The 17572-nt window shown below is 45.5% G+C and overlaps 1 protein-coding gene across 1 annotated transcript in view; it reads left to right on the top strand.

Annotated features, from left to right (window-relative positions):
* Window positions 1-17572, top strand: part of LOC134341447 (uncharacterized) — a 54895-nt gene that overhangs the window by 4673 nt on the left and 32650 nt on the right. The window contains exons 3-8 of the mRNA XM_063039302.1: window positions 1668-1812; window positions 2776-2852; window positions 3761-3940; window positions 7530-7668; window positions 7982-8058; window positions 11486-11692. Of these exons, the coding sequence (XP_062895372.1) occupies window positions 1668-1812; window positions 2776-2852; window positions 3761-3940; window positions 7530-7668; window positions 7982-8058; window positions 11486-11692 (825 nt within the window). The remainder of the gene's footprint in view (window positions 1-1667; window positions 1813-2775; window positions 2853-3760; window positions 3941-7529; window positions 7669-7981; window positions 8059-11485; window positions 11693-17572) is intronic.

Genomic DNA, 17572 nt, shown 5'->3' with positions numbered 1-17572 from the left:
TCTGGATCGTCTCCCACACCAGCATATCCTTTCTTAAATAAGGTGCCCAAGACAGCTCACAATCTTCCAAGGTTGGCCAAGCCTCCATATCACATCCTTGTTCATATAGTCTAGCCCTCTCGAAAAAGAATGGTAACAGTTCATTTGCCTTCCTTACCACCGACTCAGCATGCAAGGTAACGTTTAGGGACTCCTGCACAAGGACTCACAAGCCCATTTGCACCTCTCATATTTTTTTAAAATTTTCTCCCCGCTCATAAAATTGACTATGCCTTTATTTTTTCTACCAAAGTGAATGAGCATACACTTCCCTACATTATTCTATCTGCCACTTCTTTGCCCATTCCCCCAATGTGTGTAAGTCCTCCTACACACTCTCTGCTTTCTCAGCATTACCTGTCCTCCACATGACTTTCTGAAAACTTAGCCACAACGCCATCAGTTCCATCATCCAAATCATGGCCATATAATGTAAAAAGAAATGGTCCCAAAACTGACCCTTGTTGAACACCACTAGTCATCAGCAGCCAGTCAAAAAGGCGCTGTTTATTCCATTTATTTTGCCTGCTTCAAGTCAGCCAATATCCTATCCACATTAGTATCTTTCCTGTAATGCCATGGGCCCTTATCTTGTTAAGCAGCTTCATGTATGGCAGCTTGTCAAAAACCTCAGATAAAACAAGTAAACAACATCCACTGACTCTCCTTTGTCTATCCTGCCTACTGTTTCCTCAAAGAAGTCCATCAAATTTACCTGGCAAGGTTTCCCCTGACAGAAACCATGCTGACTTTGGCCTACTTTATCACATGCATCCAACATCTTCCCAACCACTGAAGTCAGGCTAACTGGCCTTTGATTTCCTTTGTTTTGACTCCTTCCCTTCTTAATGAGCAGATAGACATCTGCAACTTTCCATTGCTCCAGAAACGTTCCAGAATCTAGTGATTCTTGAAAAATCAATCGTAATTCCTCCACAATCTCTCACTTGCCTCGTTCAGAACCCTATAGTTTAGCCATCTGGTCCAGGTGACTGATCTACCTGCAAACCTTTTCAGCTTCCCAAGCACCTTTTCCATAGTAATGGCAACTCTCTTCCCTCCCCTGACACTCTTAAAGTTCTGATGCAAAATACTCATAGAATTCATCCATCATTTCTTTGTGCTGCATTATTACCTCTCTGGTGTTGTTTTCCAGTGGTCCAATATCCATTCTTCCTTCTCTTTTCTCTTTATATATCTGACAAACTCTCTTGGTTTGCTCTTTGATGTTATAGTCAAGCTTACCTTCATATTTCATCTTTGCTCTCATTTTTTTCAGTTGACTTCTGTTGATTTTTGAAATTTTCCCAATCCTTGACCTTTCAACTAATGTTTGCTCTATTATATGCCCTCTCTTTTGCTTTAATGCTGTCTTTAACTTCCCTTGTCAGCCACGGTTGCCTTATTGTCCCTTTAGAATATCTCTTCATCTTTAGGATGTATATATACTGTGCCTTCCCGAATTGCCCCCAGAAACACGTTCCCTGTATGGCCACATAGTTTCTTCCTGGTTCTCCTCTTTCCTCCAACATCACAAAGACTTGTAGTAATGGAGTTGTGTGGGGGATAGCAAAGGCTGAATGATCAGTGAATACTACATAAAAACAGGTCATCGTTCTGTCCCTCAGTTGCAGCCTCCATCACTGGTGATCCGTGTGTGAATCACACCATCCTGGATCAGCCCTGGAGGAGCTCGAATTGCTCTGAAACTCGGTGCAGTGGTCAGTGGATGGATGATGGAGACCTTACGGAAGGATGGTACAGATTTAGCAGGTGAGGTTCGTGAGGCTCAGCAGCTTCTGCTGCTACTTGCATCCCCTGGGTTCCCAGTCTCATCCTAATGGGATGGTGCCAGTGTATTCTCCATCTTCTTCCTGGCTGTTTCTATATACTATATTGTGAGGTAGCAATATAAATTGCCCTCTAGATTCCCTAGCCAAAGCAAATGTATCAGTTGGCAGGGTAGATGTACCCAAGGAGGTGTAAGGAGGTCCTTCCCTCTGCTAGCCTGCAGGTCACCCTTGGCCAAGGTGTCCCACCTGCTTAGACCTCACCACGTCCCCCCCACCGCCCCCACCACTGATCTGGGACACATGAAGCTAGTGGAGCAGATAGTGGATGGTTATATAGCAGTTGGTGCATATCCCAGGTCCTGTTTTTGTGACCACTGATGCCAGCAGGCAATCTCTGAAGAGTATGGATATGGCTGGGGTCACCATCTTGTAAAGATACTGCCCAGTAGAAGGGAATGGCAACTCACTTCTGCAGAAAAGTTTGTGAAGAGCAATTGTGGAATGACCTTGATCGGCCATGGTCATATGACACAGCGCATTATAATAAAAAATGTAAATGAGTCAGTTGTGTTTTGTAGGTATTTGTTGGTTAGAGGAGGTGGTGAATGGTACTGAAAGGATCACTTTCCAAGGGGTACAGTCTGAACCTGATGGGCTGAATGGTTTCCTTCTGCATTTAGACTGTATATGATGAGTGTAAAATGTGATAGAATGAGTCGGGCAGAGAAGCGAGGAATGTCACTTCTTTTGGGGGGGGCAGTGTGTGGGGGCAGGGAAGAGGAAACTCCCTCACTCATCTTTGAGGAAATGGTTATTTGCACAGGAATTTGGAAGGGGCAGAGGACAAATAGAGTTTCCTTTGATCTGACCAGAGCTGGGCAGTGTGTGGATATAATAGACCACAGTTCCTGGTCTGGGACTGACTCTCTGATCATTGTTTCAGTCATGGCAATGTGAAGATCCCCGAGACTACGGTTCCATTCTTTCACTGCTCTGCATGGAGTCCAGGCTGGTTAAAAGGTAGGTTTACAAGAATTTACCACAGTTATTATTGAGTAGGGTAAGATTGACAATCTCAGTCTCTTATGACCTGGAGGGCTATGTTGGTTGGAGTCAGGGCTTTAATTGGCTGCAGTAGGGTAATCAGTAGAGTTCACGGAGGGGTTTCCTCACAGTTACTCAGTCTCCACTCCAGTTGTGGATCTTTATGGAGTCCAGAGGAGGGGCGGCTTTGCAGGAGTGTTGTGGATCAACCTTCTTGACCCTCTTACAGATTGAATATAGCACCACTTCATTCAAAGTTCTTCTTTCATTAAAAATTCTCTTTTGCCCTTCACGACGATGGTGTTTAGGCCAGCAATGAAAGCCCTCCATTGCCCAATTCCATTCCGATATCCTGTGATCTTATGGACAGGATTTCACAACCTTTTTCTATGCCACGGATCCCTCTCATTAAGACCATAGGAGCAGAATTAAGCCATTCGGCCCATGGAGTTCACTCCACCATTCAATCATGGCTGATCCATTTTCCCCTCCTCTGCCCCACTCCCCGGCCTTCTCCCCGTAACATCTGATGCCATGGCTAGTCAAGAATCTTGCAAGCTCCACCTTAAATACATCCAATGTCCTGACCTACACGGCTGCCTGAGGGGGGTCTATGGCCCTCAGGTTGGGAGCCCCTGTCCGAGGACATTACCAGCATGAAGTGACCTCAGGGTACATGGATTGAGGGGAGTGGAATGTGAACTTTTGACTGAGAATGGAACGGTCCTTGGGTTGTGAACCACAGTGCTTTGGCAGGTACTGACATCATTCCCGGCTGTACCATGGGAGCAGATTCATTTTATCGTGATTGTAACCCTTATTCCAGGTCCCCATCCCGATGTGGGAGTGGGTTCATTTTACGGTGTTCATAAACCTCATTCCAGGTTCCCATCCCGATGTGGGAGATGGCGAAGTGACCCGCACTATCTGTTTCAACTGGGTTAAAGACAACCCGCAGAGAAAGACTTGCACCAAGCAAATGGACATCAGGATCAAAAATTGCACAGCTTACTTTGTGTACGAGTTGAAGCCGACACCTGGTTTATACAGTGTGTATTGTACAGGTATGTCTGTCTTCATATCGGCTCTGTACATCTGTGTGTCTGTGTGAAACAGTGAATTACTGGGCCATCCAAATCTTTCAACAGCCAGAGTGGCCTGAATTTTCCAATTAGCCATCAGTGATCAGCTCACTTAGTTTTCCCTGACCTCCAGAATGAAACAAGATGCTGTGTCTGAACTCAATGCCTTGACCAATAAAAACAGGCATTCCATAAGCCACCTCAACCACATTATCGACCTGTGTAGCCAGTTTCAAGGAGGTACAAACCAAGATCCCTCTGCTCAGCAACAATGCTGAGGATCTTGCCCTTAACAGTGTACTGTCTCTTTCCTTTTTCAGTTTGTCTGAAAGCTTCAGGTATTGAAACATCGTGAAAATTTAAATGAAGCTGAGTTACAGCAGTTTTATTGAACTGTGTTGAACACAGTAAAGCACACCAAGCACTCCAGCAGAAAACATCAATGAAGAATGACTATTAAGAGGCTGGGAATTTATCCTGATATCTGTGTACACTAACAGCTAAACTAGGAGAGGGTGGCTATTCCCTGCAGGGCTTTCCACATTGAAATACAAAACCTGAATGCAGGTCTTTTTTTCTGGTGTGGAAGATGATTGTCAGAGTCAACACACAGAATGGGAGCTGAAACAGAGGCTGTTCTTTGAGTTTAGTGGACACCATAAGACCGTAAGATATAGGAGGACAAATAGGCCATTTGTCCCATCGAGTCTGCTCTGCCATTTCAACATGGCTGATCCATTTCACTCTCAGCTCCAATCTCCAGCCTTCAGGTCCATAATCTATCAACCTCTGCCTTAAATATACCCAATGACTTGGCCTCCACACCCTACTGTGCCAATGAATTGCACCTCTGGCTAAAGAAATTCCTCCTCATCTCCATTCTAAATGGACATATTGTATTTGTAGTTATTTTATTTCTTACATCCAAGGGACTAAACACCTTTATGTTGCATCTTCAGCGCAATGTACAAGCTATAAAGAAGGGAAATGTGGGAGGATATTGCCCAACAATAGCATTGCGTATTTCAAACAAGAGAAAATCTGCAGATGCCAGAAGTCTAAGGACCACACACAAAATGCTGGAGGAACTCAGTGGGTCAGGCAGCATCTGTGGAAAAGAGTACAGTCGACATTTCAGGCTGACACCCTTTAACAGGACTGGAGAAAAATAGATAAGTAGATTTAAAAAGTGGGTGGAGGGGAGAGAGATAAACACAAGGTCATAAGGGGAGTGATGAAGGAAAGAGCTGGGAACTTGATAGATGGAAGAGTTACACGGCTGGAGAAGTGGGAGTCTAACAGGAGAGAACAGAAGGCCATGGAAGAATGAAAAGAGGAGAAGCATCAGAGGGAGGTGATGAGCAGGCAAGGAGAGAGGGAAAAGGGGATGGGGAAAACATCGACTGTACTTTGTTTCCATAGACGTTGCCCAGCCTGCTTAGTTCCTCCAGCCTTTTGTGAGGATTGTATACCTAAACGTTGTGTATACATGTATGTACATTCAGATCAGTGTCGGTCAGATATCCAATCAGATCAATGTGTATTGGTAAAACTGATGACCTGATATAAAAAGCTGTCCCGCAGCCTGTTGGTCCTGACCTTAATGCTATGGTACCATTTGCCAAATGGCTATTCTGAGGCTGTGCCCTCTGTTCTAGACTCCCCCACCACTGATCACATCCACTGAGACAGGGGCTATGGTGATATCACTGGCAGTGTTTATCTGTGCTTTATTTTACTGTTTCAGGACTGATTTTTAAAATCTCTTATTTGTGGGGTGGTAGATCGTCAAGGTGCATTTGAACACTAATTATGTTGATGAGTTATAGATGATTGTTGCAGGGACACCAGCCTTTCGGTCCATTAAGAATGTGCTGACCCATTCTCATCAATGCTGCATAGATTACAGTTTGCTTTCCGAACATCCATATCACTCGGCCATATACCAGAACAGTATATGGTGGCTTTTTAATCTACATATTTTTAAAAAAAAAGCACCAGGTGAAATGTGGTTACAAGCAGAAGGTGGCAAATATGAGAGATAACCGGGTTTAAAATTGGTTCATTAGCCTTCCCAGGGGGAAGGGAAGAAATGGGAGGTCTAAGTGCTGAGGTGATAGGGGGATGGTGATAATGACAATCATGTGCGATTAACAGCCCGCTAACAATGGATAGCACAACACTTTACAGTACCTTTAACCCAGGTTGAGCAAGGTTCACCAGAATGATTCCAGGAATGAAGGGGTTAACATACGAGGAGCATTTGGCAGCTTTGGGCCTGTTGTCACTGGAATTTAGAAGAATGCAGGGGAATCTCAATAAAACCTGCCGAGTGTTGAAAGGACCAGATAGGGTGGATGTGGAGAAGATGTTTCCTCCGTGGATGCATCCAGATCTAGAGGGCACAGTTCAAAATTGAGAACAGAAGTAAGGAGGATTTTTTTAGCCAGACAATGGTGGATCTGAAGAATGCTGTGCCACAGACTGCAGAAGTTGATAGTTTCCTGATTGATCAGGGCGTCAAAGGATATGGTGAGAGGAGCTCCGGGATGCAACGGCAGAGCAGACTTGATGGGCTGAATGGCCTGATTCTGCTCCTGTATCTTATGGTCTTATGTTGCCTGCAAGGAGTTTGTACGTTCTCCCTGTGACAGCATGGGTTTCCTTGGGTGCTCCAGATTCCTCCCACGGTCCAAAGATGTACCGATTGGTCATTGTAAATTGTCCCACAGTTGGGATCGGGTTAAATTGAGAGATTCTGGCTGATGCAGAACGAAGGGCTGGAAGGGCCTGTCCACACTGTATCAAAAAAATAAAAATGGAAACATAAATAAATAAAATGTTTTCGTGATATCATTCTGGAGAAACATTTTTATCATTTCTTAATGCATGCATTACTAAATGACAATAAAAGGGGAACTGCGGGTCCTCATAATCATAAAATCTGAGAATAGCAGAGAGGCACTGGAATGGTGGTACTGAATGGAGGAGAGACAGAGAAGAGTAGCAGAGCAATGGACAGGATTGAGGAGAGGTTGCAGGAGTGTGGCAGGGAACAGAGGTGGGCTGATGGGTGAGAGGAAGAGTGTGGATGGCACTTGTTACAGGGGAGAGAGCGCTGGGGGAGAGTGTAGCTGGGAATGAGGATAACACTGGGGAATGGTGATGGGAAGTGGTGACATGGTCCTCAGGACTTTGATCGGCATCAGAGTGCAGAATGCAGGCGACCATTTCAGCTGAAATTGATGACAGTGCTTCCTGCATTACCACAACTCTGAGTGCAGTTGACTAACGTTCTCCAGTACACCCAGGGTGAATGGCTGGGGCTGCTCTTCCTGTTCCCCATCAGTTCATCACTGGTGTGAGTTTGTGGGTGTGATGGACCAAGTGCAATGGAGCCAAGTTGTGGAATGAGGCAAAGTTTCCACCATTCATTTGTGGGATTGATCACTGATTGGAGAACAAGACTGTTGCTTGTCCTGTGGGGATGGTGGAAGTGGGCTGGGTGAATAAGATGTTGTGTGATATCAGGTGACCCTAAAAAACTAATCATTGCCACCCTGTCCCTCAGTTACAGGTTCCGCACTGGGTGATCCGTGTGTAAACTACAGCATCTTGGATCAGTCCTGGAGAAGAATGAATTCTCCCAGCACGAGTGGAGAATGTATGTCCGACAAAAGTCTTGAGCAAGGATGGTACAGATTCAGCAGGTAATGAGGGAATAATGACTTCAAACCCAGCATGAAGGGAGATTGAAGGGTGTGGGAAGGGGAATTGCTGGAAGACCAGATTGTCGGTCGTCACAATGGGGCAGCGGGCAACTGTAGGGATAAGAGGGCTGACACATTCTGCACAGTGAGTGAGTGACCTGGAGGGAGAAATGGAAAATAGGGATGGAGAATTAAAAAAGAAAATTAGATGGCATGGGGGAAGGTTGAAAGCAGACAGGGTGAGGATAGGGTTCAATTCTCAAAGTGAATACTCTGCCTCATTTAGGAATCCATTCTCCAATTGTTATTTCAGTTCTGGCAGATGGAAACTCCCCGAGACAGCAGTTCCACAGGGTTGTTGCTGCAGGAAGAGACAAGGCTGGTTGGAAGGTAAGCTCGGAGTTCACAACAGTAGGGCTTAGTTTTCCTGAGAGGAGGGTCAGAGTGATGACCCAGATCTCTGCACAAGACCCTAAGCAAGGACACTGATCTCCACGTCTCTGAAAGATGCATCCCACAGTCACACAAACCATACACTAGTTTTGAATCCTCATGGAGTCTGACAGTGGAGTGCCACCTTCCTGTTCTTCTCTGGCAGTGGTGTTGTGGGTCTGCCTGCTGACCACACTGAGGCTACGGACTGGAACAACTGGGTTCCTGATTCAGCTGTGGATTCACTTTTGTAAACTTCAGTTCAGAAAGCCATCTTCTTACTTTTATTGTTTGTAACATCGGATGGTTGACTATATTTTTTTAAAAAACTGGTTCTATAGTTTTTTCTATTATTTGGGATTGGCTGTAGGGAGACAAATCTCACAGTTGTCTATAGTATGCATATTTTGCTATTAAATGTACTTTGACCTTTGAGCTTTAACATCGCTCCAGATCACACCCAGGAAAGATTTTGTATCTCCATTGCTTGCCGTGGAGGAGCAGTTCCCAAACAGCCCGGCCTGTCTCAGGGCACCCAGAGATCATGAACTAATAGAGTTACTGAAAGTGATGCTGTTTCTATTTCAAATTGTGTAAATTCAGCTTTTCATTGCTGATTATCTGTCTTTAATTTGTGCTTTCTTAATCTTTGTGTTCCAATTTGTTTTTGTTAAATTTATATTTGAATTGTTTGAATTTTAAGATTAGATGTAAAATGTTTTCTCAAGTACAGAAACACGTATATTTATAATATTTGCAGTAAGTATGGTCAGGGTATGTTGTAAGTAAAAATAGAATAAAAATTTATTTCTTTACTTTGTGATAAGTGGAGGTCCCTCACATTTCAAATCTGCACTGGAGAATCATTGAGAGGTTGTAAAGAAGTTTAAGTCCCTCAATATTGAGTAGTACCAGAACTTTATTGTTGTCCTTCACCACAATATGGTTTCAAGACCAGTGAATGTCTCTGAGTATCAGTGAATCTCGATAGTCTTTGAGTTTCTTATCTGGTTAGCCTGGGTAGTGGCTTTGTCGCTGTTTACTCCTCAATCACACTTCATTTACTTATGCACACCACTGTTCTGAAGTTCGAACACAGAAATACCATTTCTGTATGGAAATTGACTAGTGGTTACAGATATTGACCAATTGGTAACATTGTGTTTGATCAAACCCCTATTTGCATGATGAATCTCGAATCGCACAACAATAATACTGATACTAATCATCAATATAACCAATACATTAAAAAAAAGGCGTCTGTTAGTCTTGCGAGACCATGGATCTGCACCTGGAAAGTCTTCGCTCTCCAGGGTGCAGGACTGGGTAAGGTTGTATGGAAGACCGGCAGTTGCCCATGCTGCAAGTCTCTCCTCTCCACGACACTGATCTTGTCCAAGGGAAAGGCATTAGGACCCATACAGCTTGGCACCAGTGTCATCGCACAGCAATGTGTGATTAAGTGCCTTGCTCAAGGACACAACACGCTGCCTGGGCTGGGGCTCGAACTCACGACCTTCAGATTGCTAGTCGAATGCCTTAACGACTTGGCCACGTGCCCACCCATAAAAGACCCATGATACTCAGAATTAATATACAGTAACTGTTACCCTAGAATCCTTCATTTGCATTCTTGTAATGACAAATGGCTCCAGTCCCCTGCTGTGCCAAGTGAAGCTACGCTCTTCAAAGACTTCTCTTCAGAGACTCATCTTGCTCTATCCCACTTTATCCTCCGTTGGCTCTACACTTTAACTTCCTTAATTGCTCCCTCTTTCACCATTCACCCATTGCTGTTTTCCTCTCTCATCTCAACTCCTTACCTGCCCATTACCTTCTGGTGCTCCTCCCCCTTCCCTTTCTTCAATGGGCTTCTGCCCTCTCCTGTCAGATTCCCCTTTCTCCAGCCCTTTATCTCTTTAAGCAATCAACTTCCCAGCTCCTTACTTCAACCCTCCCCCTCTCCCGGTTTTACCGATCACCTACCACCTTGTACTTCTTCCTCCCTTCCCCCACCTTACCGTTCTGTCTTCTCATCTTTCATTTCCCCAGTCCTGATGAAAATTCTCGGCCTGAATCACTTACGCTTTTCCATAGATGCTGCCTGGGCTGCTGAGTTTCTCCAGCATTTTCTGCACGTTGCATAAACTACCTTTGCCTGAACACTACCTTAACCCTTGTCTTGCTGCATCTTCCAAAACTTCCCTGACCGCCAGGGTACACCTGGAGAACTACAAGGCCTTAGCACCTGAAGAACCACAAACCCTTAGCAGCTGGAGCCAGCTTTAGACAGTGAACTAATCATGTTTATTTTGGTATTATGGTTAACTGCAATAAGTGTTGAACGTGTGAGCATCTCTCTGTGAAACAATGTTTTGTTTGAAATGTGATCATTTGGCCTGGTGGTGCATCTTCACCAGCTGTCTCTTGTGCATCAGGGGTGATGCTGGAGTTTCTAGTCCAGGCCCTGGGCCCACAGGCTCTCACCAGCAGGGGCTTGTCTCAGAGACCTGGATCTGTAGCAGCGAGTTTGGATTGCAGGGTGGGGTGGTAACAGTTTGCTATTGACAGAGGCCAGAGCAGATCATGGGTGAATCTGAAACACTGCATTAAAATGGTCCACATTCACATTTCCGATGGGGCTGGGCACAATTTACTATGTTTGCCATCTGGTAAGATGGCAGCACACACAGATGCAGAGCCAATAAAATCTGTCTTTTTTAAAACATCTTTTCTTTCATTCACAAGCTGGACATTAAGAATTTCTTCAAGTACTGCAGGTCTACTCCATCAGCGTGTTGCTCCTTGGTGGAGGAACTAGACTTGTCGGGGTCCGTGTTGCCGTTAGAGTTGGTTTGCGAAGGTGTTGTGCAGTCTGACAGAATGTGATAGAGTTTTACTTGTTTCTCCTATGATCGCAAGGCCCTGTTGGACATTGGTAATATGGAATGCTGGATGTCTGGTTCACTGGTTTATTGGTGGGATCAACTGTAGTGAGGACCGGGCATCATGCTGTGGTGTCGCCTGTTTGCAGCCGTCCAGGAGAGAGACAATGGAGTCAGTGCCGGAGACGGTGTGACGTTGCAGCCATGTTGGCATCGGTGCTGCCCTCTAGTGACCACTCAGTGGAAGATGAGCTGGATTGGGTTCGACTGCATATTGCTGTGGACTTGCTCTTGCCAACACATTCATGGGCTCGGGGAATTGGGCTATATTATATTATTGAGTGATTGTATGTTCAATTGTTATCTGATGTATGTTATATGTGCCTTGTGCTGTGTATTACTGTTGTTTTTTTCACATTGGCCATGGAGTAACATTGTTTTTTTTGGCTGTATTCATGGATGGTTGAATAATAATTAAACTTGTATTAACCTTATTCCAGGTTCCCATCCCGCTGTGGCAGAGGGGGAGGTGATGAGAAGGGTTTGCTTCACCGAGAATGGAAACACAAATCCTGAATCTGTTGTGAGTGGACAGGGCACGAGTCAAAACAGCAATGCTTGTCTGGACATTAAGATCAAAAATTGCATTGGCTACTTTGTGTATCTGCTGAAGCCAACACCTAGTAATCACACGGTGTACTGCACAGGTATGTCACTGTTCTCATTCACACAGAGGTGTAAGGGGTGAGGGGAAATTCTGTGATATCCTGAGTTATCAGTACCCGTAATGGACTCTGCCCCATACATCCCTCTGAAGCAAACTGCCCAGCATGTACAGTTTCAAAGTTGCTGGTGAACGCAGCAGGCCAGGCAGCATCTCTAGGAAGAGGTACAGTCGACGTTTCAGGCCGAGACCCTTCATCAGGCCTAACTGAAGGATGAGCTAGTAAGAGGTTTGAAAGTGGGAGGGGGAGGGGGAGATCCAAAATGATAGGAGAAGACAGGAGGGGGAGGGATGGAGCCAAGAGCTGGACAGGTGATTGGCAAAGGGGATATGAGAGGATCATGGGACAGGAGGTCTGCGGAGAAAGACAAAGGGGAGGGGGGAACCCAGAGGATGGGCAAGGGACAGAGGGAGAAAAAGGAGAGTGAGAGAAAGAATGTGTATAAAAATAAATAACAGATGGGGTACGAGGGGGAGGTGGGGCATTAGCGGAAGTTAGAGAAGTCGATGTTCATGCCATCAGGTTGGAGGCTATCCAGACGGAATATAACAGATAGTACAGCACAGTACAGGCCCTTCGGCCCACAATGTTGTGCTGACCCTCAAACCCTGCCTCCCATATAAGCCCCCACCTTAGATTCCTCCATACACCTGTCTAGTAGTCTCTTAAACTTCACTAGTGTATCTGCCTCCACCACTGACTCAGGCAGTGCATTCCATGCACCAACCACTCTCTGAGTAAAAAACCTTCCTCTAATATCCTCCTTGAACTTCCCACCCCTTACCTTAAAGCCATGTCCTCTTGTACTGAGCAGTGGTGCCCCGGTGATGAGGTGCCTGCTATCCACTCTATCTATTCCTCTTATTATCTTGTACATCTCTATCATGTCTCCTCTCATCCTCCTGCTCTCCAAAGAGTAAAGCCCTAGCTCCCTTAATCTCTGATCATAATGCATACTTTCTAAACCAGGAGGCATCCTGGTAAATCTCCTCTGTACCCTTTCCAATGCTTCCACATCCTTCCTATAGTGAGGTAACCAGAACTGGACACAATACTCCAAGTGTGGCCTAACCAGAGTTTTATAGAGCTGCATCATTACATCGCGACTCTTAAACTCTATCCCTCGACTTATGAAAGCTAACACCCCATAAGCTTTCTTAACTACCCTATCCACCTGTGAGGCAACTTTCAGGGATCTGTGGACATGTACCCCGAGATCCCTCTGCTCCTCCACACTACCAAGTATCCTGCCATTTACTTTGTACTCTGCCTTGGAGTTTGTCCTTCCAAAGTGTACCACCTCACACTTCTCCGGGTTGGACTCCATCTGTCACTTCTCAGCCCACTTCTGCATCCTATCAATGTCTCTCTGCAATCTTTGATAATCCTCTACACTATCTACAACACCACCAACCTTTGTGTCGTCTGCAAACTTGCCAACCCACCCTTCTACCCCCTACATCCAGGTCGTTAATAAAAATCACGAACAGTAGAGGTTCCAGAACAGATCCTTGTGGGACACCACTAGTCACAATCCTCCAATCTGAATGTACTCCCTCCACCACGACCCTCTGCCTTCAGCAGGCAAGCCAATTCTGAATCCACCTGGCCAAACTTCCCTGGATCCCATGCCTTCTAACTTTCTGAATAAGCCTACCATATGGAACCTTGTCAAATGCCTTACTAAAATCCACATAGATCACATCCACTGCACTACCCTCATCTATATGCCTGGTCACCTCCTCAAAGAACTCTATCAGGCTTGTTAGACACGATCTGCCCTTCACAAAGCCATGCTGACTGTCCCTGATCAGACCATGATTCTCTAAATGCCTATAGATCCTATCTCTAAGAATCTTTTCCTACAGCTTTCCCACCACAGACGTAAGGCTCACTGGTCTATAATTACACAGACTATCCCTACTACCTTTTTTGAACAAGGGAACAACATTCGCCTCCCTCCAATCCTCCGGTACCATTCCTGTGGACAACGAGGACATAAAGATCCTAGCCAGAGGCTCAGCAATCTCTTCTCTCGCCTCGTGGAGCAGCCTGGGGAATATTCCGTCAGGCCCCGGGGACTTATCTGTCCTAATGTATTTTAACAACTCCAACACCACCTCTCCCTTAATATCAGCATGCTCCAGAACATCAACCTCACTCATATTGTCCTCACCATCATCAAGTTCCCTCTCATTGATGAATACCGAAGAGAAGTATTTATTGAGGACCTCGCTCACTTCCACAGCCTCCAGGCACATCTTCCCACCTTTATCTCTAATCGGTCCTACCTTCACTCCTGTCATCCTTTTTTTCTTCACATAATTGAAGAATGCCTTGTGGTTTTCCTTTACCCTACTCGCCAAGACCTTCTCATGCCCCCTTCTTGCTCTTCTCAGCCCCTTCTTAAGCTCCTTTCTTGCTTCCCTATATTCCTCAATAGACCCATCTGATCCTTGCTTCCTAAACCTCATGTATGCTGCCTTCTTCCTCCTGACTAGATTTTCCACCTCACTTGTCACCTATGGTTCCTTCACCCTACCATTCTTTATCTTCCTCACCGGGACAAATTTATCCCTTACATCCCGCAAGAGATCTCTAAACATCAACCACATGTCCATAGTACATTTCCCTGCAAAAACATCATTCCAATTCACACCCGTAAATTCTAGCCTTCTCGCCTCATAATTTGCCTTTCCCCAATTAAAAACTTTCCTGTCCTCTTTGATTCTATCCTTTTCCATGATAATTATAAAGGCCAGGGAGAGGTGGTCACTGTCCCCCAGATGCTCACCCACTGAGAGATCTGTGACCTGACCCTGCTTTCTCTGGCGGACAGAGGGCAGGTGTTCAGCAAAGCGGTCTCCCAGTCTGTGTCGGGTCTCGCCAATATATAGAAGGCCACATCGGGAGCACCGGACGCAGTATATCACCCCAGCCGACTCACAGGTGAAGTGTCGCCTCACCTGGAAGGACTGTCTGGGGCCCTGAATGGTGGTAAGGGAGGAAGTGTAAGAGCATGTGTAGCACTTGTTCCGCTTACAAGGATAAGTGCCAGGAGGGAGATCAGTGGGGAGGGATGGGGGGGACGAACGGACAAGGGAGTCGCGTAGGAAGCAATCCCTGCGGAAAGCAGAGAGGGGGGGAGGGAAAGATGTGCTTAGTGGTGGGATCCCGTTGGAGGTGGTGGAAGTTACGGAGAATAATATGTTGGACCCAGAGACTGGTGGGGTGGTAGGTGAGGACCAGGGGAACCCTATTCCTAGTGGGGTGGCGGGAGGATGGAGTGAGAGTAGATGTACGTGAAATGGGGGAGATGCGTTTGAGAGCAGAGTTGATAGTGCAGGAAGGGAAGCCCTTTCTTTAAAAAAGGAGGACATCTTTGATCCTCATCCTTGAATGAAAAGCCTCATCCTGAGAGCAGATGCGGCGGAGACGGAGGAATTGTGAGAAGGGGATGGCATTTTTGCAAGAGACAGGGTGAGAAGAGGAATAGTCCAGATAGCTGTGAGAGTCAGTAGGCTTATAGCAGACCTCAGTGGATAAGCTTTCTCCAGAGACAGAGACAGAAAGATCTAGAAAGGGGAGGGAGGTGTCGGAAATGGACCAGGTAAACTTGAGGGCAGGTTGAAAGTTGGAGGCAAAGTTAATAACGTCAACGAGCTCAGCATGTGTGCAGGAAGCAGCGCCAATGCAGTCGTTGATTCAGGGCCCCAGACAGTCCTTCCAGGTGAGGCGACACTTCACCTATGAGTCGGCTGGGGTGACATACTATGTCCGCTGCTCCTGATGTGGCCTTCTATATATTGGCGAGACCCGATGCAGACTGGGAGACTGTTTCGCTGAACACCTACCCTCTGTCCGCCAGAGAAAGCAGGATCTCCCAGTGGCCACACATTTTAATTGCACATCCCATTCCCATTCTGACATGTCTATCCACGGCCTCCTCTACTGTAAAGATGAAGCCACACTCAGAGTGGAAGAACAACACCTTATATTCCGTCTGGGTAGCCTCCAACCTGATGGCATGAAGATCGACTTCTCTAACTTCTGCTAATGCCCCACCTCCCCCTCGTACCCCAGCCATTATTTATTTTTATACACACATTCTTTCTCTCACTCTCCTTTTTCTTCCTCTGTCCCTCTGAATATACCCCTTGCCCATCCTCTGGGTACCCCCCCCCCGTCTTTCTCCCCAGACCTCCTGTCCCATGATCCTCTCGTATCCCTTTTGCCAATCACCTGTCCAGCTCTTGGCTCCATCCCTCCCCCTCCTGTCTTCTCCTATCATTTTGGATCTCTCCCTCCCCTCCCACTTTCAAATCTCTTACTCACTCTTCCTTCAGTTAGTTCTGACGAAGGGTCTCGGCCTGAAACGTCGACTGTACCTCTTCCTAGAGATGCTGCCTGGCCTGCTGCGTTCACCAGCAACTTTGATGTATGTTGCTTGAACTTCCAGCATCTGCAGAATTCCTGTTGTTAGCATGTGCAGTTTGATGCAGCAGGTTGTCTGCATATGTGGCTGGATCCTTACAATTACACTGTCATAATTTGTTACAGGTAAGTCTAAAATCCAAGCAAGAGAGTGCTTCCTCGTATGTGGATTCTGCACATTCAGTTTTACCATTGCATCTTTTCTTTGGTGGAGTGACTCATAGTTCCAGCATGAACACCGAAAAATTTCATTCTGTACATGTCATGTCAGAATCACAATCTAGTTTATTATCTCCAGCATGTGTCGTGAAATTTGTCAACTTAGCAGCAGCAGAACAGGACAATATAGAAAGTAAAAAAAATAAAAGAATCAGTCAATTCCAGTAGTATGTATATACATAATTAAATGATCAAAGAGTGCAAAAACAGGAACAATATATATTTAAAAAGTAGTGAGGTAGTGTTCATGGATTCAAGGTCCATTTAAAACTCATATGGCAGAAGGCAAGAAACTGTTCCTAAACCGACTGCACCTTCAGGGAATGACATAGGCCATTCCTCCCATCGTGTTAATGCTAGCCTTCAGTGTTCTACGTTATCCTTCTCTTGCTTATTTCATTGTAACCCTGCAACTTTTTATTTTTCATAGTTTCCTAAGAGTTCCCCTGTGCTTGTTTCCCATCAGCATGGAATGATGGGGAATTTACAATATCCATTTCCTATACTTGCGGTTCATTGGCATGAGGGAAGAAACTAGAGCACAGGGGATTCCCAAATCATCAGCAAAGACTCCACACTGACTTTCTCTGCACTGGAAAAACATGCAGGTGTTGTAAAACAAGGTCAAGTCCCTCAATATTCAATGGAATTGAATATTGAAGTAGCAGAGCATTTACAGCTGTGCTTCACCACAATATGATTTCAAGACTCGTGAATGTCTCTGAATACCTGTGAATCTCGGTAGTCTTTCACTTACTTATCTGCTTAGCCTGGATAGTGGCTTTCTCATCACCAATTAACTCCTCAATCAGTTTTCATTTACTTATGCACAAGGAGAACAGCCTGGCTCTGGCACCACACACTGTTTAGAAATTTGAACACAGAAATGCTATTTCTATACAGAAATGGACCAGCAGTTACAGATAAGTACAGTAACTGTTACCCTTGAATCCTTCATTAGCATTATTGTAATGCCAAATGTCTCCAGTCCCCTGCTGTGCAAAGGGAAGCTATGCTCTTCAAACACTTCTCTTCAGAGACCTACCTTGCTGAGATTGTTTACACTCTATCCCACTTTATCCTCCATTGGATCCACACTTTGACTTCCATAATTACTTCCCTTTCACCATTTACCCATTCCTATTTCTGTCTCTGATCTTACCTCTTTACCTGCCTATTACCTTCTGGTGCTCCTCCCCCTTCCCTTTC

This window comes from Mobula hypostoma, unplaced genomic scaffold, assembly GCF_963921235.1.
Source record: "Mobula hypostoma unplaced genomic scaffold, sMobHyp1.1 scaffold_67, whole genome shotgun sequence".
NCBI classification, from domain to species: Eukaryota; Metazoa; Chordata; class Chondrichthyes; order Myliobatiformes; family Myliobatidae; genus Mobula; species Mobula hypostoma.
This window is presented reverse-complemented; position numbering and strand designations above follow the sequence as displayed.